The sequence below is a fragment of the Xiphophorus maculatus genome, chromosome 7 (genome assembly GCF_002775205.1).
Source record: "Xiphophorus maculatus strain JP 163 A chromosome 7, X_maculatus-5.0-male, whole genome shotgun sequence".
Lineage (NCBI taxonomy): Eukaryota > Metazoa > Chordata > Actinopteri > Cyprinodontiformes > Poeciliidae > Xiphophorus > Xiphophorus maculatus.
Window position 1 is genome coordinate 30,724,147 of NC_036449.1, and position 22,163 is coordinate 30,746,309.

The window sequence follows — 22,163 nt, forward strand, 5'->3', positions numbered from 1 at the left end:
ACAGGAAGTAGGAACGTCGTTTGTAAAGTTATACAGTCAGAAAAGATTTGAATTATTTAGCCTGTTAAAAAACATCTTCAGTCAGATTTTAACCATGTTATTCATTCATTTATGAATGTCACAGATTCAAGCTAAATATTTAGCAAATATGCTAGTTCACGTCCCGACAACCGGAAATGGACTACCAAAATAAAAGCGTGCTCTTGCGAGCCTCTGCTGGCGCGGCTGATTCTCTTCAGTTGTTCGTGTCGTCATCGTTTATTTTTTCTTCATCATATGCTAACAGTTCAGCTTAAAACAAGCGATGAGATGGGAAGTGTAAATACACCAGCAACAGCTCGGAAAGGGTTCGGAAGATCCAGCTTTTATTTTGATAGTCCACTTCCGGTCATCGGCATGTGAATTAGCATATCTGAGCTGGCTTAATACTTAATTTGGTGAAAGTATGACCAAAGAAGGCGTTTCCGGCTGGTGAATCGCCGGAGCTGCGTTTCCTGTTTCCGGCCGGTGAATCGCCAGTCGTCTGGTTGGTCCTGAGCTGCAGCAGCTTGTTGTCTGCAGCAGACAGCAGCTGCTGGTAAACATTTTCACTGAGCGTCGTTACATCTGTCATGAGTTGGACCCTGGAGGACCGTCTCCGCCAGCAACATTCCACCTCTGACAGGTGAGGAAGTCCGAATGAGAAGAAGGATGTTAGGGGGTGAGGGAGTATTCCAAGGCAGCTGGAGACCCCGTTATTGGACCGGATTCCTGTTGTGTAAAGTTAATAGAAATTTAAACTACGGAGCAGGCATTGTTTTTTTAAGTTCTCTGATAAATTAACATCATCTACCATCATGATGTACGATGGTCAGGGAACATTCGCTTCAATTTGATGGTGATATAAAGACGGTACTTTGGGTTTAAACTAAATATTTAGCTAGCCCTGAACTAACTAAATATTTAGCTAGCCCTGAACTAACTAAATATTTAGCTTGCCCTGAACTAACTAAATATTTAGCTTGCTCGTCACTCCAGATGCGTTGCCCCAATCCTCCACATGACCCTGAAGAGACGCATCAGCCTCCCCAACCTCATAACATCCCAGTCTTCAGCATCTCCTGATCCTACCTCAGCAACCGCCTCCATGGCAACGGATTCACCTTCCTCTCACTCTGTCCGTTCTCTGAAGGACAACACGCTCCCCACTCAATCTTCACAAAGCAGATGCAGAGTGGACTTCCCTTCGTTTTCCAGAACTTCCTTCAGGTCAACCAAAGTCCTGGATTCCTCTCACACCAGAATTTTTGGTTCTGCAACCACAAAAGCTGCAGACCTTCTGGCCGCTCAATGCCGTCATTAAGAGGCTGTGAAGCCACCAATCTTTCCTGGTCAGATGAGTGTCTACCAGAGGATCCACTGGTTGCCACTGTGCCGGCCCACCGCTCCTGAACATGACCCATTCAGGTCACATGTCCCCAATGAAAGAAAATGTGTTTTTCCTCTTTCCTTTGTAGGATCATCAAGGTTTTCTTTGTCATTTCCTTCCTGATTTGCATTTTCCAGGATTAACAACAGCAAACCACAGATGCCATCTGCCTCTTGAGGTTAGTTTCTGTCCAAAAGCCAGAGTATCTTGATCAGCCCAGAACTCATTATGGCACCTCTGGAATGAGAGCAGGCATGCTCCAGCGCTGCCAGCGGCACACGGCGCCAGCTCGCACTCATAACTCTCTTCCTCCCATTAGTGCCAGCTGCCCGGCCCTCGGGTTTTGACAGATATAGTTGTTACATTATCCCTGGCTGCAATACGCGCTTCACAGATTTGTGCTGTAATTTCAACCACAAAGTTAAGCAAATCCCTAACAGCGTGCTAATTTATAGCCGTGCTGCTTCCTGAAGACATCAGTCTGGCATGTCAACTGTTTTCCAGTACTGCTCGAGGTTTTCAGAGATGTTTGAAAAACAAAAGGTGGCATTTCATCTTTCTTTAATAGGACAGAGTCAAAAGTAAATTACCCCTCAACCCAACCATGTGCAGTAACTGGTACAGAGTCAGTAACGTCTCTGCAGGAACTCTGACCCATGCTGCTTTGATGAATCACTCGAGGTTGGCAGCATTCAGTGTTGGGCCTACTGGACAGCTTTGGGTCAGTTTCCTGCTGTGTAACCAGTGAGTTTGAATTGTAAGCCATGAAATGGTGGTTTCTGGTCCATCAGCTGGGCTATTGAAGACTCCAGCTACACAAGAACTTACCAACACGTTTCGGCTTGTGGCCTTCATCTGGACTTTGATGCGAGTCAAAATGCGAAGGTCATTCATGTTGCTGGAGTCTTCAGCTCACCAGATGTTTCATCCACTTCACCTTTAGAGACGGTGAAGTGGCGTTTGATTCAAATCCAGAAAAGTTTCTAACAGTCATCCATGTCCTAAAGCAGCAAAGAAAACCGTCACCTTCGAGGGAATTGTTGAGATGTTTTTGGTAAATGTGAGATGAGTCGTTTGGATCATCAATGGTTCTGGTGTTGGAACTCTTACAGGGAGGCCATTTTTACCGAGTCTCTCATCTTTGTTGCCGACTCATGATCTTAACTGATGGCGTGACGCCTGCAGAGCTGAATGCCTCGTTTTCGGTGCGGTTCAGGATGCCGTTTTATAGTCCAGCGTATTCAGGACACTGTTTGATTCTAACTGGGCAGGTGGGGTTAAACCCAAACGCCTACAAATACGACCACAAACCAGCAGCGATTTTCTGCCTCCCGATTACTGGAGGGTGTTGCGTGACACCAGTAGCTCCACCTAACCATACTGTATCATTCTTGGACCCTGGAGAGAGCTACGGTACGGCTTCAGTAACAAACCAAACCCAATGCTCAGTGGAAACGTTCTTCTGGACCTGGTTGAGTAATTTAGTCATTTCTGTAGGTTTTCTCTGTTGTGGTTGCTGTTCCCTCTTATTCTTGTATTTATTTTAGATCAGGACTTGAAGTGCTGCTTTCTGAGGCCATCTGGCCTACTTCCTGTTGTCAGACAGGTTATAGTTGAGTCACTAGCAGATCAAGTCAGCGTTGGGCCGAGGGGCGGGGCTAACGACCGGGCCCTTTATACCCGAATAATAAAGCTCCAGATAATATAACTTTACAACACAGACATCTCTGCCACAGCAGGGGCTACAAGCTTCACCGCCACAGAGAGCAGCTGCCATTCTGAAATCCATCAAACGGACATGAAGAACAACAAACCAAGAGAACAGAAACATCAGGCTGCTGGTCACTAATGATGAAACGACACAAATTCAAATCCGTTCAGCACCGCGGATAGAATCGGATCATTTTGACACTTTATGAATTTCAACTCAGAGCCTGGAGCAGTTAGCAACTGAAGCTAGGTTTATTGTTGACGCGTTGAAACGGATACGCAGCGTCGCATGAATCTTTGTAACTCGGCGCGGCGTGATAGAGGCTTGGATCATTGAAGTCTGATTCTGCCTCCCATCCGGGCCCGGCCCGGGGGCCCACCGCCCTCCCAGCCCCCCCTGAAGCTCCGGCCCTGAGTCGGGTGATTTCTTGGGTCTACTGGTTGGGCAGTGATCCGACCTCGTTTCCTCTCCAGGTTGGTTTCTACTCGTTTTCTTCTTTTGATGATCTGAAACCCTTTAATTGTGACACAAACAGAAGAAACGTGTTTGTGCAGAACTAAAGTGTTGAGAGTCACTTGGATGAGAGGGATACAAACAGCAGGGAAGGTTTTCGCTTATCATCACTACATATGGATACTGAATCCCACCGCAGGGAGCAGTGCAATCGGATCGCCTCAGCTTATGATAATATTATAGTTGGTGCTGTGAAAGGTCAAACCGCAGCACATGTCAGGCTTTATGCTGAGAGAACTCCCAGATGGCCTCCGCATTGCAGGACCGAGGCTCTGCAAATGCTTCTGGGAAAAACACGGTGAGGACCTGTGCCTCTAGTTTGACCCGTTTCTCTCTGCGCTCGTTTGAGGCTCTTCGCCGGCGGATACTTGCTGCTCAGAAATACGTGCAGCAGCAAAAATCTGGTTTGCCTTGGGCCTCCAAGGGACGTATCAGAGTAATTAGGGAGGATTAGGTGATGATCATCTTTTTACCATGTGACCAGGCTGTTTAAAAGGTCAGCAGCGGTTCGTTTTGCCAGCTGTCTCCTGAAAACACCTGTTTTAATGCAGTTTCTGCCGTCGGAATGAGGGATTTGCTCATGATTTCTCCCACAGGAGGGATGGTAGGAAAGGAGCAGTTTTGGAAAGCATGCAAAATGTTTCACTTCTTCATTTCACACACGTCATCGAGACAGGTTTCTGCTCTCCTGTTACTACCTTAATGTGCAGAGCCACAGGTCCCCGTCAGCAGCTGGGCCACTTATACAGCCATCTCAGAACCCAGGAGTAACCATAGACTTTAACAGACTCATCAAATTTGAAATAAAATCACATGAACTATATTTAACGCCTTTCCCGCTCTATTTTTGGATCTGTTGGAAGAAGCGGTCGTACGGAGTACCGAGGACTCGGACCACCTGCTTCTGTTTAGAAACATGAAACTAGACGAACAGAACAAGATTGGGGAGTAGATAAAGACACCTGAGTCAGCTAAATATAGACTGCAGGTTAGACCCGCTTTTCCCTTCAGATCCTCCTTCATGGCACCGATTCAACAAGGTGTCAGAAACTTTCCCCAGAGAGGTTCTGGAGACCAGGTGGGTTCAGCAAACTCATTGTTCCAGAAACCAGTTGGAGACACGGAGCATCATCCTGCAGGAAGGAACCAATCAGAAGACGGAGATGAGCGCCAGCACTCAGGTGGGCTGTGGAGGTCAAATGATGCTAAACCGTTTCCACGGCGATGCTTCAGTCACTTCCTCCCAATTTGTCTCCATTTGCTGATCCTGTGCGGTTCCTTCCTGTTTAGGCAGTACAAACCGGACTTGATTGGCAGCAGACTGCATATATTGGTTTAGTTCATTGGTAACTAAAGATTTAGTTTTAAGCTAAATATTTAGTTTGTAAATTAGTTTCAACATCAAACAAAATATTTTGTACAAAGCTAAATATTTACAGAGCTAGCTAGTTGGAGCAAAGACTTTCCATAGCAAGCTAAATGTTTAATGTCAAACTAAATACTGTGAAGCTAAAATGTTTAGCTTCAAACTAATTTTTTTGTTTAGTGAGTTGAACATTTAGTTTCAAGCAAAGCTCATAGTTTGAAAACTAAATATCTTGCTAACTAGTCTTGGGTTAATTAAGCAAGCTAAATATTTAATGTCAAACCAAATATACTGTTTGTAAGATAAATATTTAGCTTGAAACTGACATTTGTGAATGAATGAATTACATGGTGAAAATCTGACTTTGAAAAACATTTTTCCTCTTCTATCAGGCTAATTACTGAAATTATTGCTGTTAATTTCTGACTCAAACTTTTCATCATTGACTGTATTTTTTCTGAATCTGGGCTGTAAACATATCAGGCAGCTTCCCGTCGGCCAGCAGCGAGGCTGGATTTATCTGCTGAGGATTAACGGCGGAAAGTACAGCTTGCTGCTTGAGCGTCTTATAAAACGAATCTGTAAAACTGTACCATACCCGTTATTCCTGAGCTGTCAGGGCCTGACACATACCTGACACCGCTCGACATCCGTCCGTGTCAGGCGCCCGCGCTTTTCGTCAGGGGGTCTCCTCGGAGGAAGCCCTCCTCTTCATCACTGTCATCCCTGCGTCCCAGAGGAGCGGCGCCGAGCCGGACGGATTTTTTCTGATGCCTCATCGCAAACAAACGCTGCAGCGTTCTGTAAACAGACCTGGAGGGGACGGCGGCTCGGCCTGGTCCAGGAGCTCCCAGTGACCGGCCATCAATCACATCACGGCTCCCAGATGTGGCTGTCAGCTGTGGGGTCAGCGTGGCGATTCCTCATCCGTAAGTGGAAAAGCAAGCGCAGCGCAGACGGAAAGGATAAATTACAGGCGAGGTGAAGACAGGCAGCGCTCAGCAGCTGGCCATCTGGCCATCTGGCCCTCGGGCCCCGACTGGTTGATTTTATTGCTTTTCATTGCTTCCCGATTGTCCAGGAGGGATTCAGCGAACCGCCTGTCAATCCTCGTCCTGCAGGTTGGTTTACAGATTACAGCTCCAAACGTAAAGACGAGTCAAACTATCCTCACCAGGAACTAAGTACACCCTCAGTCCGACCAAAACCAAACATGTGAGATAAACAAACCAGACTGAAGAGAAGCAAAGTAACATTAGATCACAGCAGGGAGTCCAAACTTTCTACTGACTTATGTAGCAACTAGTTGCCTTCACTTCAGTTACTTAAAGAAAAAAATTACTTTTAGGAATATTTTTAGCAAGTTAATTTCATCATGAAGCGTCGCTACTCTTACTCCAGTTAATTTTGTGGATTTTATATCCATTGTGAGAAACTTCACTGAATGAAAAACAAACAAACCAGGAAAAACCAGAAGCAAACATAGAGAAGCAGCTTCAGCTTCTATGCACCACACATCTGGAAAAAACTTCCAGAAAACTGCAAAACTGCCGAAACACTGAGGTCCTTTAAATCTAGAATAAAACCCAGCTGTTTAGAGTCGATTTGATTTCTAATAACTGGAACATCATTACTTTTATTCTGCATTTCAACTTTTCCTTATTCTGCCTGCAATATAATATTTTTTGTTCGTTGTTATATTTATATCATGTAAAAAACTCTGAACTGCTGTATTGTTGAAATATTCTGTAAACTTGACTTAGCTACCAAATGTGTGTCCAGATTAAACCAAATAAATGATTGTTGTTGAGCTCATATGTCTGTTTATTCCATAATTTAACAACAAAATGATTTTTTTCAGTGGAAAATGTTTGTTATTAATCCCTCTGGTTAAAACCAGAGTGGTTCTGAGAACAGACCAGCTGGTCCGTTTGGACTCCGCTCACCGTTGAGCCACTTTGTCTCCAGAGTTCGGCTTCGTTAGACGACCGCCAGCGAACCGGAGGTGTGTGTGTTGCTCAGCGGTGTGAGTCCAGCCCGGGCCTCCTGCTGTGTGGACGGGACGTCGGCCAGGTGGTGCAGGAAGAGCCGCCCGTGGATGCAGGTCCGGTCGGCTCCGCCCAGCCGCCGCTCCGTCCGCTCCAGCAGCTCCTCCACCTCTTCACCACATAAATCTGAAGGCAGCTGGCGGGCGAGCCGGACCGCCTCGGCCTGAACACAAAACATCCAGATCTAGTTCACCTAGATCAGCGCTGCTGACACTCAGAGCTTCATAAGGAGGAAAAGACAATAAACAAAACACAGCTCCTGTCCTACGGTTCAAATCGCTTAGGAATGACATCAAAACTTCCTACAAGTCTGAACCAGAAGTGATCAGCGCCATCTTGGTGACCCATTAAAGATGGCTGCTGCTGTTGAGACGGAGAATGGAAGCAGACGATGAAGACAAGCCGCCTCTGATCTCACGTTCAGTTCTTGGTGAGCAGGAAGAGCTTCATGGACTGAACATCAGCGATTAAACGGCTTTGTAAAAGACGTGAACTCTTCATCAGAACGACGAGGTTCTGGTGGCGGCAGAGTGAGAGCATGTAGCAACAAACACGTAGGCTACATGTCGGCCCAGCTGGCAGATAAAAGCTACATTAGCTAAGCTAATGTTGCTAGTTCAGCAGTAAATACAGTAAATATCACTGATGTTCATCTTAGTAACCCAGTTATAATGTATTTACATTGTTTACAAGTTAGAAGGTGAAGGCATGAGTTCTAACCCTGTGGGTTTTTTACTGCTGTCATAGCAACTCCATAACAACTGCCTACCAAGATGGCTGCCAGTTACAAAGTTCCTGGAAGTGTGACATCACATGAGAACTGTGTAAACTCAGCAGGAATGACTTATCTTGTTAGAAATATTTATTTTTAGAAGCTTAAAGCTTTTGTTCTATTTTCCATCAAAGCTGTGAGTTTCTGTGTCGTAAAGTCGTCTGTGAACTCTGACCTCTAGTGAGATTAAACAATGACTAACTACATGCTGGAGGTTTTCTCAGCTGGCCAGGATTCCTTCAAGCAAACGGGAAAAATAATAAATCGAACATGTTAGACAATGTTTTCTTTCAGCCCGACATAAATAATGATTTTATTTTAGATGTTACAGATGCAGTTAGTCGGCGCGGGGCGCAGCACATCTGCCTGCCGGTGGTCAAAGTTCTGCCACTCACCCCAACAAAGTGAAAACTATTCCTGATTGTACCAGTAGTGTTGTTGTTTTCTTTCCTCTGATGTCTTCAGCTTTTCTTTAGAGAGGCCTGCTCTCATGTTATTAATCTGTTATTAATTTTAAACACAAACCTTTGGTAATATAACAGTAACAGTGTAATAATGCAAGTTCATTCAGCCCATAATAATAAGAAAACTTTCTAAAGAACATTTAACACTGGAATCAGGAAACATTGTAAATATCCAAAATAAAACAAAACAGTCATTAAAATGGATGACGGAGTTTCTGTAACCACACAGGCAGCAGGAAGTGCAGACCAGCTACTTCCTGCTGCTAAACGCTGTTCATCTCTCTGACGGCTGTTGGAAATGATTTTGCTCATTTTGATGTGTCGTGTGATGAGTTGTGACCGGAGGGTTTACCTTCAGGTAGTTGGTGACTTTAAGCGGCCGGCTCTGCGGCACCGTGGCGGCCTTCCTCTGGAGGACGGCGGTCAGAACCTCCTTCAGGTCCTCCAGGCCCAGGAAAGGCACGCAGTCCGCCACGGCCGTTGCTTCCAGATGGCGCTCTGCTGACAGCCGGCCGGCCAAAGCAAGCACAAAACAAGGATTAATACACTCCAGACGCTGCTACTATCTCCAGGAAGGAATAATAAATAAACACGGAGCTTTACGGCCGAGCCGCGGCCCAAGGGCAACAGACCGCGGGCCAAATGGAGTGTTAAATGACTAATAGAAGCCCCAGCAGACTGGAAGGAAGCTGTCGAGTAGCCTGGAAGAATGATGGGCCGCAGTTTATGAGGAAATACTGTAAATCATCCACAATTTTGATTCTGATTTAATAACCTGCAGATTCAGAGGCAAAAAACGAAATGCCTCAGCTGGTTGGCTGCCAGAGGAACGCAGCAAAAGACAATTAGTAAAGTGTTTCTGTCCACTTTATTACCTAAATGGATCAGCAGACATGAAATAAGGTTAAACTAACTCAACAGTAACTCTTCAGACACATACAGGAGATTCTTTTAAGTTAATTCCCGATTTGCTGATTTTTTTCCACTTATGCAAAAAATCTTGTTTTCTATTTTTTTAAATTTATGCAGCTTTGAAAACATGAACTGTGAGCAGAAGTTAAAACTAAGAATTAACCTGAAAATGGAAAACACATTTTATATTCAAGTTAGGCAATAATCTAAATATTCTCCAGAAGATAAAGATAAATACTGATGGACCTCATGAAGAACGAAACGCTGGAAACATTCCATATGTTTGGATGCAATTAATGATTATTTTAGAAATCCATGTTTCTGATCATTAGTCGGATTATGAAATTCTACTGATTTTTCATTCACCCTAATATACATTGAAAGATGACAATACACTAATAATTCAATTTCTCAAGGTGCCGCAATGGCCTAGTCAAAGTCCAGCCCTGTGGTGGAACCTGCAGAGAGCTGAAGCAGAACCAGCAACGAACCGAATGTTTCCACCAACGTTCCAACATGAAGCTCTGATGTTAGCCGCTGCAGGCAGCAGCAGCCCGCTACGCTAACCGAACAGCTAGCTATGCTAACTCTAAAGCATTAGCTATACACATTATGGTTAGCTCTGCTAACGCTAACTGCACTGACATGGTATTTACCTAATAGTTAAAGCGCTACACTAACATCAAGCTTGTAGCGGCTAAAAGCCTATATTTTAGGCTACTGGTTGTTATGCTTGAAAGGCGTTGGTCTCACGTGATAAATCTCAGTAGAGATTCATCATGTCGATCTTTAGTTTGACTTATAAAAAGGTCATTTATTGTACAGAACAATGTCCATCGTTTTGCTACTTCCATGTAGTTACACGTAAATTCGACATCAAACCCAAACCAAACACAGTGGAAAACTGTTGCCTCTTCCCATTAACAACACCTGAACAGAATCACGGTTGACCTTAAATACCCATCAGACACACAGAACTCAAAATGAAATTCGCCCCCTGGTGGCGATAAACACAGAAAACGATAAATGGCTCCTACAAAGCTAATGGTAAAATGCACCATGTTAGTTCCCATCAGTCTGTGTGCTAATCTACTAACAGCACAGCTAATTCTCCATTTAGCACATTTATGAATTTACTCGGCTGATTGATAAACTTTCAGTAGAATAAAGTTTTAGTTTTCTTTATTGACTTAATATTTCTTTGGAGACAAAGAAATATGTTTTTGGGCCGACGTGTCGCATCGTCTTTTTGTTCCAGGGAACCAGGAAGTCGGGATCAGTTGGTGAACGTTCCTCAGCTCAAAGAGGCTGATAGGTGTGAAGGGAGCTGAGGATAAAACTCCACAGATCAAACCGTCGCTGCGGTTCCGACTAAATTCTGGTTTTAATCCCGTAAATGAAGCCGGACTGAAACTGGGCCGAAGGCGCCTGCAGCCGCATGAAGCATTCCAGGAATTCCTTAAAGGCCAACTTCTCCCTCATCACCTGCACACCGGGCTCCGGTCCCACCGGGAGGCCCGCTGCCGGGCCCGGGGCCAAGGTCAGCCGAGGTGAACCGCTCCAGCAACAACAACAAGCAACGAGCAACGAGCAAAGCAACTGATGAGGAAAAGCAGCTTCAGTCATTCAGAAGCTCCAGACAGGAAATACAAGGAGAAATACTTTAAAAATAAAAGATTCCTGGCAGCTGTAGTGATGTAAAATACTTCTGCAGAATATATAAATATTTATTACTATTAAAAATAAAACAGAAGCTGATCCAAACCAGATACTGTCGATTTATAAAGGATTTCCGCAGAAGAAGAAATGAATGAAAAATGATAAATGGATAAATAAAAACATTTAGGAAACAGGAGGAGTAATCCAGACATACAGACGTTTTATCCTCCATTTCTGTTCTCCGTACTCGTTTATGCTCTCAAATTTATTTTGTTAACTGTTGAACTGTGGAAAATGTAACAGAATAAAGTTAAAATGAGACTCTGTTATTTTAATTGATGAGAAATATTTCAGTTTTTATTAAATATTTCTGTGAAAACATCATTTATTGGACAGAAACACGAGTGAGAAAGTTTCTTGGAAGAAACAACACCCAGAAATAAGATCCAGACTTTAACCCAGCGCAGGAAGTGAAGTGTGATTGTTGCCATGGCAGCGGACAGAAAGCTGGAAGGGGGAAGGATTTTGGTGGCGTACCTGGACTGAGTTTGATTCTGAAGCCGTTGGCGACGAGTCGGGGGTCGGAGAAGAAGACGGTGCCATCTGGCTCCGCCGCGCCTTTCTCCAAACTGCACAGCGTCTCGAACTCCGCGGCGCCCAGGTTCCTGGAAAACAGCAGGAGTTTACCGTCCGCCTCAAGAGTGTGGTTTCCCCGTCGCCATGGGAACCAGAGTTACCTGTCGGTGAGCAGCAGCGGGTTCTGCAGGCAGGCGGCAGGAAGGATGTGATCCTGCTGGAGCCGCTGGAACAGCAAGGCTTCCTCCGCCCGGAACGGGTTGAGCAGCATCAAACGCCGCCCGCCGCACAAAATCAGCCAGGCGTTCTGAGAGACCAGCCGGCCCACCGGGCGGAGGCCCCGGGGCCCCGCTGCGCCGCTCTGGGCCGAAAGGCGCAGCAGCCGCTGGCGCAGCACCGCCATGCTGCAGGGCAGCGGCCGCCACGGCTTCAGGGGCGGAGCCTTCTTCTTTGTCGGGGGCTGGGCGGAGAAAAGCTCGTCCAGCAGCTGCTGGTTGGACAGAGGAGCTTTACGCTTCTGAGCCTGGAGCTTAGCGGCCCCCAGGGGCCGATCGGCAGGGGCCCTCGGGGCCGCAGCGGCCGCCAGCCTGGTTCTCTGGTCATGGAGGTCCTGACTCTTCCTCGCCTTTTCCTCAAACCTGCAACAACAGAAGAAGAAGAACGATAAATCGTGCAAATGGATCATTTTAACTGATCAGCTGATTGATTGATTGATTAATTGATTCAATCAATCAAATGTTATTTGTATAGCACATTTCAGCAGCAAGACATTTCAAAGTGCTTTACATCATTACAAACACAGAATCACAATGCAACATAGAATCAATCAAGTTACATCAATAAGTTTGTAATTGATTACATTTCAAAAACAATCCTAAACAGGTGGGTTTTCAGTTGAGATTTAAAAGACGCCAGTGTTTCAGCTGTTTTACAGTTTTCTGGAAGTTTGTTCCAAATTTGTGGTGCATAGATGCTGAAAGCTGCTTCTCCTCGTTTGGTTCTGGTTCTGGATTGATTACTGTGACAGGCCTCAGCTGCTCTCACCTCTTCCTGCCTTCGTCTCCCAGGTTTTCCCAGCGGTTCTGGACGGCGGCGCTGACCTCCTGCAGGCTGGCGGCCGGTCGCTCCATCAGAACCTCGGACCGCGTCTCCTTCTCGAACAGCGAGGCGGCGGACGGCGGCGCCTTCAGGGCGCGGCTCCTGATCATGTCGTACGCCGTCAGCGCGGCCCGTTTCTCCGTTATGGCATTGCCTGACCTCTTGACCTCTGGGTCGGGCCGGTGGATGGCGACGGGCCGCAGCGGTTCTCCTGACGCCGGGTCGGTCAGTGCCGTGCCGCGGCTCCAGGCCTCGGCGGACACCTGAGGGTGCCGCGGCTCCTCTGGGCTGGGCTCGGCGCTCTGGGGTCGACTCCGGGTCGCCTCGTCGTCGCAGAGGGAGAAACTGGATTGGTTGACGATCCAGTCGTCCGCCATGGAGGAAGAGGAGCTGCAGCTGGAGGCCTGGCGCTGCAGGGCAGCTGATTGGCCGGCATCGTCATCGCTCACCTTCCTGCTCTCTGTATTCTGATCCGTCTCCACACAACCAGCAGCAGGAGGAAGAGTTTCAGGGTCCGGCTGCTTTTCAGGATGAAAACCGTAAAGAGAAACCAGCAGAGCCTCGACGGCAGCCAGAACCGCCTCCTAAACACGGAGAAACAGGAAGTCAGAGCGAAGGAACCTGAACCCGATGAGCTGGGCTGGAGCCTCTGGTACCTTGTTATGAAGCAGAACCTGGGTTTTATCAGGCGTCACATTTACATCCAGCGATGAAGGACAAACTGTGATGTTCAGTAGGAGGACGGGGAACCGATGCCGAGCCGCATCGTCAGGATACTGAGCCGAGTGGTGCTGACGCAACAGCTGAGGAGAAGAAACGTGATAAATAACAGAAAGAAACAGAAAACACACAATCTGAATCCGTTTCACCTTCAGGATGTCCTTCTGCTGGACAGGACGCTTATTAATAAATATGAAGGTTTTATCAGAGGTAGAGGAGCTCGTTAAGGACAAATCAGCTCCGGGTTTGGGAAGAAAACCATCCAGAACCATCTGAAGGAAAAACAACAACAATCACAGACATAAAGTACAGAAAACTGAACAGAAATTTCCATAAAAAAGTGCAACAACCCAGAAGTATTAATAATAACTTGGAAAATCAATAATACTACCATAATTTTCTCCACATTTTGTCAAACTGCCCATCATCTTTTTTAGGGTTTTTTATTTACAATTGTCTTTATAGAAACATTATCATGAATCCGACTTGTAACAAATTCATAAAGTGTATTGAGACACACAAATGTGTGGTAATTTTTTATTGATAATTTAACAGAATTAAAAGGGCGTTTAAGTATTGAATTGCGGTGCCATATCAGGTTTCACCACAGGGGGGCGGTGTAACCCGTGAGACGGTTTGGTGCAGCTGTTGCCATTTTTTGCCGTCATCACGTGAAGAAGTGCACAATCAGTTTTAATTTTGTTTAATTTCTGGTTGTTAACGTCCAAAAAGCACAAGAGTATGATTCTCACTTGGTTTTTATCTTATAAATATTTGTTTTTGCATTCGGCAGTCTTATGTAGATGTTTTGAGAGTGAAATAACTCTTCTATAGTGTTAGCATTCCGGCGCTAGCAGGTTAGCTGTCCCGCTAGGTTTAGTAGCTAGCTGCTGTTAGCGGCCTGATACCTGCGTCACAGGCATACAGTTATGCATTTCAGACAGAAATAAATGAACAAAAATGTACGAGTCATTTTATAAATCCTGTACTTTATGCAAAACTAGTTTGTTCAAGGGAGTGGCATAAGTAGGTCATCAATTTGGTTTTACCCACGTTTAAAATAAAAACGTCACCATATAATCGTTTATCTCAGACTTAAACAGGTTGACCACCCGTGGTTAAAAGTAACCTTGGGAATAGGAGAAAGGGGAGAAATGTCACAGTTACAGCAAAACAACAGCAAGTACAAAATGCCACAAACTCGCTGCACAAAACAGAAGTCCTCCAGACCACCAAGGGGCGTCAGCCACCAGCTCATATAGGAGCAGACAATCAGGAAAGATGGGATGTCCAGAAGAAGGAAAATGTGCATTTATGCTTCATGTGTTTTACAATATTATAGAACAGCAGCATATTTATTTAGGTAATATTTATCCAATTCAAAAATACTTTATTGATCCCAAATGGATCAATAACTCCAGACTCCCCCTTGTGGCCTGGAGGGCCTCTGTGTAGAGGAGTAAGTCTTCAGTTACTTTTGCCATGTCATGTTTTGCTTCTGTTTGCAGCATTTTGTCTGATTGTTTGTTTTTGTATTGTAGGTTTTTTCTTCCATTTGTGCGTTTGCAGATCATTCTGCTGTTTCAGCCGCCGCAGAATATTTTTACTAAGTGTTTTATTTCTGAAGTCTGAATAGTCATCGTTTCTTCTTCTGTGCAGGCTCCCGATCCGATCTTCCAGCCAGAACCACTGGATCTGATGACTCAGCAGCTGCATGTAAAGGTCAGCCTGGTTCCTACGGAGGGCTATTAGTGGCTGCATTTTTCCACACGGCCTCATTATGAGCAGCAGAACCCGGTGGTGACATCCAGAACCGAGCCGCTGTTCCTGCTCATTACACACGAACCGGACCTCTGGACCCCCAGAGCTCCTCAGCGGGGCAGCCAGAGCTGCCAGCGTCACATTTAGTTCCTCCTGATCAGCGGCCACAAAGGTCAAAGGTCGCTCTCATAACCGCAGCAAAACAACAACAACAGAGGGAGAGCGGGGGTGAAAGCGGCTGCTCCACATCTGTCAGCAGGTAGGAGCCTCGTGACGAGCGGCCGCGACCGCGCAGAGGCCGGCATCGCCACGGCGACTCGATTAGCGTCAGGAAGCACTCAGCTTTCATCAGGAAGAGCTGCGGAGAAAAGGGCAGAGCGCGCTGAACCACCGCCAACCGGACACACCGCGGATCAGCTGCTCAGGCGCCGCTGCTTCTCCTCTGGAGCAGCTGATTTACACACCGCCACACAAAGAGCCGTTTGAAAACATTCAGCGCACTTCGCTTCCCCTGAACTCATTTTACCTAAATCTAAAGCACTAATTTATGTAAACTTTTCAGCTGAATAAAGTTCCATGTCTACCCAAAATGATACAAAACATAAGTTATGTATTTCTAAGCTTACTTATTTTAGTCTGACTAAAAGACAGAATTATTGGTTAAAGTAATTTCAGGTATTTTTTTATTAAAAAATGTCCTTCCAGAATTTTCTTCTATATCTCCACCTGTGATGAAGCAGCAAATGATGTTTATTCTCTACCCAGAATGCATTGCCAGCGTTACATTTAGTTCCTAAATGTGTAGATTTTAAACCGTCTAAAATCTACAGATGTTCTGGGTGCTGTTTTAAGTCCTATTGAGCTAACTGAGGCTAAATCAGCAACATATTTAGCAAAACTCAACAATTATAAAACCGAGTACATGAGTGGCAGATCTGTTCTAAAAAAAATCACTTCCTGAAACACAAACTGACAACTTTGACCCAGTGGAAGGCGCTATGCTAAGTTTTAGCACATGTGTCAATGACATATTTGGTTATGCTACATACAATGTTAGTAGCGCCATAGCTCCCCTTAAACACCATCATTGTGAAGTGATACAGAGTTAGCTTTTGCTAAGTACCATGGTGTTGTTAGCCTCCACTAAATACAATGTTGGTGTAGCACTTTATCGTTAGCTTACCTTAAATACTATGTTGGTATATAGCTTTATCATGAGCTTCGCTAAATACCATGATGATGTAACATTTAGCGTTTTGTCATTAGCTTCCCTTAAATACAAAGTTGTTATAACATTTAGTGTTAGCATAATTAATGTTTCTGATAGTGCAGCTAACTCCTTAGTTACACCTCTAGCAGGCAGTCATGGCCTTCTGGTGTTTTGTGGGTTTTCTATGAAAATGGAGCCCTGAGTCACACGGCGATGGTTCAGAGGTCAGACCCTGTAGGCCTGAAACTTCTCAGACCTGAATCCGACTGAGTTGGAATCAACTCCAAACAGAAGATAAAAACGGATTTGGATCTGATCCCCAGCTGAATCCTCCAATATTCTTTTCATATTGATATTATTTGAGGTGCCATCTACTTTGGGTAAGATACTGACTACTAAATAAAATCGTTAAGCCTCTCCTTAACCAACCTCTGGCTGTTCTTGGTGGACGGGCAGCAGGTTAGCGACAGTACTAGCTCCTAGCGTAGCAACCAGGGCGCTCCTGTGGTCCGCCGCTCTGGCCTTCTGCCAAACCACCACCTGCAGAACAAAACGCCTCCATGAGTCCCCGTCCCTTCAGCAGCAGTGGCTAGCAGATATCCTGGTAAAAGGTTGCAGGACATGTCTGATATTTTACAGTTTGGCTCGTGAAATGGATCCTGCAGTAAACAGTTCCTGAAAAGGCCGTGAAGCGTAACACAAGCAGAGCTGGAGAGAACCGATAGCAACGGCAGCAGCATGACTGGACAGCCTGTGCTCCGTTACAATCTCAAGCTGCTTTCCACGAGAGCTGCACGGCTGCTGCATGCAAACTCACTGACCTGCAGCAAAACACGCTGCTGCACCCTGAGGCCGAGCCCAGAGCTCCAGGAGGCTTTAATCTGGGCTTAAACCACTCAGATTAGGAGACAGATATGCTTAAAAGTTCAGGAAATCACAGAAAAAACTCAAAATACTCAATTTAATCAGATAAACTGGCTTCTTGTTTTAAAGATTTATTCTTTTTGTTTGGATATTTAGGCTAAAACATGCAGGAAAAATTTCAGTTTCCTAAAATTTGATTCAACTGAAATGTTGAGATGTTTCCTAGGAACAGTAACCTGTGCAGCTGCAGCTCTGATCCATTAGATTTAAAATCAGCTGTGATGCCTTTAATCTGCACCAGAACATAAAAGCAGGAAAACAATCAAACTTCACTGGTTAAGATCTTTTAGAAACACGTGAAACGATTCATTTATCTCTCAGATCCTCAGATCCTCTGGAAGAAGTTTGTTGTGTAAAATAATCCAGAACCGAATCGTGATTAATCGTTTACTGAGGTAATCTTCAACTAATTTAGTAATCAATTAATCGTTAACATACAGATGCTAAAATAGGGAATTTGATGAAAGAACAACTGAAATTTAGCCAAAACTGGACAATAAATATGAACATTTTGAACTTAAGATAAAAATCTTCTTTGTGTGTAAATCTGTCCTCCTCTAGTGGCGATTTTAGTGTTTTCCACAGTTACTCTATTTTGAGCAATAAAATGTTATTTTGTCTTTTAAAGCAATTCTAATATTGTATAAAACCAGTTTAAGTGGTTAAATGAAAAATCAGCTGTAGAATTTTTTAAATCCGATTAATTTATTGTCAAAAGGCCAGGCTAGAGTAATCCATTACATAAATAATCGTTAGTTTTAAACCTGATTGTTTTAACTGCGCTACCTGAATTTAAAGGTTTTAAAAAAAAACATAAATGTGGATTTTTATACCAAACTAATCCGATAATTTGAATAATTTTTATTTTATTTCTATGAGATAAAATGAAGAATCAAAATTTATTTAAGTCAGATTTGAATCTTATTTTCCATCCTGACGACATCATAAAATCATTTCTGCCATTATTCAGAATTTATTCACATATTATATTCAATGTTCAATTTCCACTTCAGAAGTGAATTTTAGTTGTTTGGATTCTGAAAAGATAATCTGGATTTTATAATCCTGGAAACATCAGGCTGAATGAAAGTAAGAAAAACTGGGATTATGGAGGCTTTTTAATTCTTTTAGCAAATAAATGAACTTATTTAAACAAAAAATATTTTTTTACTGAAACAAAACAAAAATTTAACAGATAAATATAACCCTGTTCAACATAGAAATTATTTATAAAGACTATTATCAGGAGTAACTTCAGGTCCAGTTCTGACAGTTTTTGTTTCCCACAATACAGTTTGAATTTTATCTCATTTTTAAAATTTGGGAATCATTTTGAAGCTGTTCATGTTTCACATTTGTCACATATAATTTTAGATTTTACTTGTTTGTAATCTCTTTACCTGCAGTCTAAAGCAGGGGTTCCCAATGTGGGGGTCGGGACCCCAGGGAGGTCATGAGACACCAGGGAGGGGGTCAAAATCTGATTTTCAGATTCATTATGATTTGGATGGTTAAAAAAGGAAAACAAAATAAACTACATCATTAAATAATAAAATATAGAGTGAAATAACAATAAGTGGGGGTCACCAGCAGGGCTTTAGTTTTAATTTTTTATTTTTGGGGGTGAACAGTTTGGACATGAGGGTCCAACATGTCATTTCAGAACCACAGGAAAAGTTTCAGCAGCTGGAAATGCAACGAGGACACCTAGTGGTGGAGAATCTACATTACATAGACGACTGAATTAAACCAGAAGTGGAAACCGGGAGGCGTTCTGGGATAAAATAAACCTGGACCTAGAAAAACTAGGTTAGAAAAGGATGAGAGGAGACCAGATAAAAACATTTTTAGGAACAGATGAAATGTTAACGGGTCAGACCAGCAGGTTCTGACCTTGTTGTGTGCCAGCGTGAGCCGCAGCTCCGGTTTTATGATGGCGAAGGCCATCAGCAGGTCCTGGACCTTCCTCACTTCCTCCTTACGCTTCCTGACGGAGGAGAAGAACTGCCGTCGCACCGGCAGCTTCCCGAACAGCTTCGCCACGCTCACCGACGTTCCTGCAGGAACACAGCAGGGCTCAAACCGCCATCAGAACGCCCCGCCCACCCCGGTAACCGCCGGCAACCTGCCTCCACCCAGGTGGGACGGCCTCTGAGAGACGATGCCCCCGCTGGAGTCCAGGGTGTACTGCGTGCTGACATCCTCCTCCTCTGTTTTAGTGGTAACGGTGACCTGGACAGGAAACAGACTCTGAACTGTGATCAACAAACAACGTCAGCTTTTAATGTTCCAATTACAGATTTAACTTAGAAAAACTATAAAAACATATCAAGTCAGCCAATTTAAGCCTTAGAGGTGATCTCTTACGCTGTAGTCGATGTTCATCACATTTTTCACTAAATCTTTCTTAGATGATCAGATTTCAGCTTTTCAGTTCTATTTTAACTCCTTTCAGAATAAGAAGTTCTACAGCTACACCTCAGTTATGCAAATTAGCAGCTGCTGGCCACGCCCCCTGCATCAATGTTTACACTGTTTACACTTAAAAATGGCTGCCAACAGATGAGCTATTAAGTCATGTTTAATCTGCAACAAACAGGAGGAAAGACATTTTCATGTGCCAGTGTAAAGATGGCAACCAGTCAGCTGCAAAACGCCTGGTGGACCTAGCCCCGCCTTCAAGGCGCAGCTCCTCCCCCACTCAGAAATGGAAGGATTTAAAGAGACAGACGCCCAATTTCACAGCTTTAAATTTCAAAGTCAGATTTCTTTTAGATCATATTTAACATATGTAGCACTTTTATAACTGAAGGTAACATAGTTACTTTATTGTGCTATAAAATTATTTTGTGTGCTTTGAAAACACATAATACTTCCCCGTTGAAAATTGGGAGGTTTTTTCCTTTTCCAGACACTAAAAAATATTAACTTATTGTCAAAAAACGTCTGGATGGTTTTAAAGAGTTCAGACTGTTTCTAGAAGCAGCAGAGACTCAAATGGAAGAACAAAACTGTCGAAAGAGAATTTTCCATAATAGATGCCGTTCAAAACCAACAGATTTTCCTTTTTGCATTTGAAATGACCAGAAAACATTCAGAAAAGTTTTCTGAACCTCTAACATTAGTGTGGAAGGAGAGTCACCTCGGCCACGGCGCAGATGGAGCCCAGCGCCTCGCCCCTGAAGCCGTACGTTTCCAGGCGCTCCAGGTCTTCATGGCTGCTGATCTTGGAGGTGAAATGTCGGACGGCCATCACCGGAGCGTCCGCCGCTTTGATCCCACAGCCGTTGTCTCGAACTTCCGTCCGGTCCAGGCCGAAGTTCTCCTTCAAATGAGCGACACAGCAAGTGAAGCTGAAGGGAAAGCCCAACAGGAAGTGAGACGAATGGTCTGTAAACGTACCAGCTTCACGTCGACGCTGGAGGCGCCAGCATCCAGGGAGTTCTCCATCAGCTCCTTCACCACGCTCACCACAGACGTGACGACCTGCGAGCTGGACAGCAGCCGCACCGTGTCTGCAGGAAGCTGCTTCATCGCTGTGTTGGTAGGAAAACAGAGTCAGACTGCTGCATCCACGGTGTACAAAGCAGCGTTAATCCAGATCCTTCCTCACAGCAGCCATCACTGATCCCAACAAACTCAGTCTTCACATCCCTGCTGGTAGTTTTAAATAACATTTCAGTTTTTATTTTTCATTTACTGCAAGTAGTTTGTCTTTTTAATTCACAAATACACTATTTTATAAATTTAAAAGGAAAGTGCTTTCTTCTCAATTGGGTCAGATTTACTCTTAATCTTTTTTATTTACTTTTAACACTTTTTCCATCTTTTGTGTGACCCTGCATGTCGTCCGTCATTTAAATTTTCCCGATGTGGGACCATAAAGGATAATTCTAGTCTATTTTAAGAAACGTTTTGTCTAATTAAAACAATGGCATTCATATTGAACATGTTTCTGGGCTAAATTGAAGAAAAATGAAAAAGATTGAATCTATTTTCAGGATTTGGGTTACTCTCTCTTTTAACTAAGCTTAATAAATGAATTAAAAGCAGATTTCAGTCTCTTTTTGAAACAAATACTTTGTGTTCTACATAACATTTTCCACAAAAAATGTTAATTTGTCATGTAGTATTTTTTTTACCCCTCCAGGGGGTCTTTTTGTGGGCTCTAGTGTCCCTTAAGTGACAGTGGGCTGACAGGAAACGGGGAAGGAGAGGGGGGAAGACATGCAGCAAATGTCGTCGGTCCGGGAGTCAAACCTGTGACGGCCGCGTCGAGGACTCAAGGCCTCCAAATACGGGTCGCGCCAACCGCTACGCCACCACAGCACACCCAGTCATGTAGAATTTTTGCCTGCAAATTAAAAACAAAAAGTCTCAAAATGTATATGATTCTTGTAATAAAAAAAAAATCAGTCCATGGACTACAAAGGGCCCCCGAGCCACACTTTGGACACCTCTGCTTTAATAGGTCAAATCGTAATTTGAAACTGCTTCTGTATTTATTCAGGCTGTTTATCTAATATTCATATTTAAGTGATTACCTGATTGCATTTGAGTGTAACAAAAAACTACTTATTACACCACTGTTGGATTAGCTGAGCTGAAAACGAATAAAAAGCGCACAAAACCGAAATTCTGGTTAATTCATAGGAAACTATGGAGAAATGACTTCAGGAATCTTATTTAACACTAAATAAGGAATCCTTTAACACTAAGGATTTAAGGTATACTGTCTTTCATCGTAAAAATCCGCGTTCTCCATGAGACGTGCTACACCATCGCTAGCTCGTTCTGTCGGTAATTTAGCTTAACCACAAACCCACTAAACTCGTAACCTAACCGAACAACGACCCAACTCACCGACTCTGCTGTCCGAGCCGCTTCCACCATATATAATCTCCCACAACAGGCACGAGCTACAAGAACAGAAACAACCTGGTTCCCGCCCCTAATGCTGTCTGCTGATTGGTCAGTATCAATAAGAGGGCGGGCTCAAATAGAATTCAGGAGAATATTCT

At 44.1% G+C, this 22,163-nt stretch overlaps 1 protein-coding gene across 4 annotated transcripts; it reads right to left on the reverse strand.

Moving 5' to 3' along the window:
* Positions 1–6: 6 nt before the first annotated feature.
* Positions 7–22,091, reverse strand: pms1 (PMS1 homolog 1, mismatch repair system component). 4 transcript variants are annotated; one of them, XM_023336708.1, is made up of 15 exons: positions 22,006–22,091; positions 21,403–21,496; positions 20,545–20,678; positions 20,285–20,467; positions 19,272–19,374; positions 19,036–19,199; positions 16,648–16,758; positions 13,397–13,519; positions 13,184–13,330; positions 12,474–13,111; positions 11,591–12,067; positions 11,391–11,518; positions 8,635–8,783; positions 6,945–7,209; positions 7–750 (listed from the first exon to the last, which is right to left on the reverse strand). In XM_023336708.1, exons 3-14 carry the CDS (start codon positions 20,674–20,676, stop codon positions 6,979–6,981), a joined length of 2,586 nt encoding a protein of 861 aa, XP_023192476.1. In that variant the 5' UTR covers positions 20,677–20,678; positions 21,403–21,496; positions 22,006–22,091; the 3' UTR covers positions 7–750; positions 6,945–6,978. The 4 variants fall into 4 exon arrangements, with proteins under 4 accessions (XP_023192476.1, XP_023192477.1, XP_023192475.1 ...); XM_023336709.1 differs by lacking the exon at positions 7–750 and having other exon boundaries at positions 5,356–7,209; positions 8,635–8,780; XM_023336707.1 differs by lacking the exon at positions 7–750 and having other exon boundaries at positions 5,356–7,209.
* Positions 22,092–22,163: the final 72 nt, after the last annotated feature.

Coding starts and splice junctions, on each gene's coding strand:
- pms1 (XM_023336708.1), bottom strand. CDS start 20,676: ATGAAGCAGCTTCCTGCAGACACGGTGCGGCTGCTGTCCAGCTCGCAG. Junction 19,375..20,284: donor CCATCTGCGCCGTGGCCGAG/GTGACTCTCCTT, acceptor TTTCCTGTCCAG/GTCACCGTTACCACTAAAAC. Junction 16,759..19,035: donor TCACGCTGGCACACAACAAG/GTCAGAACCTGC, acceptor TTTGTTCTGCAG/GTGGTGGTTTGGCAGAAGGC.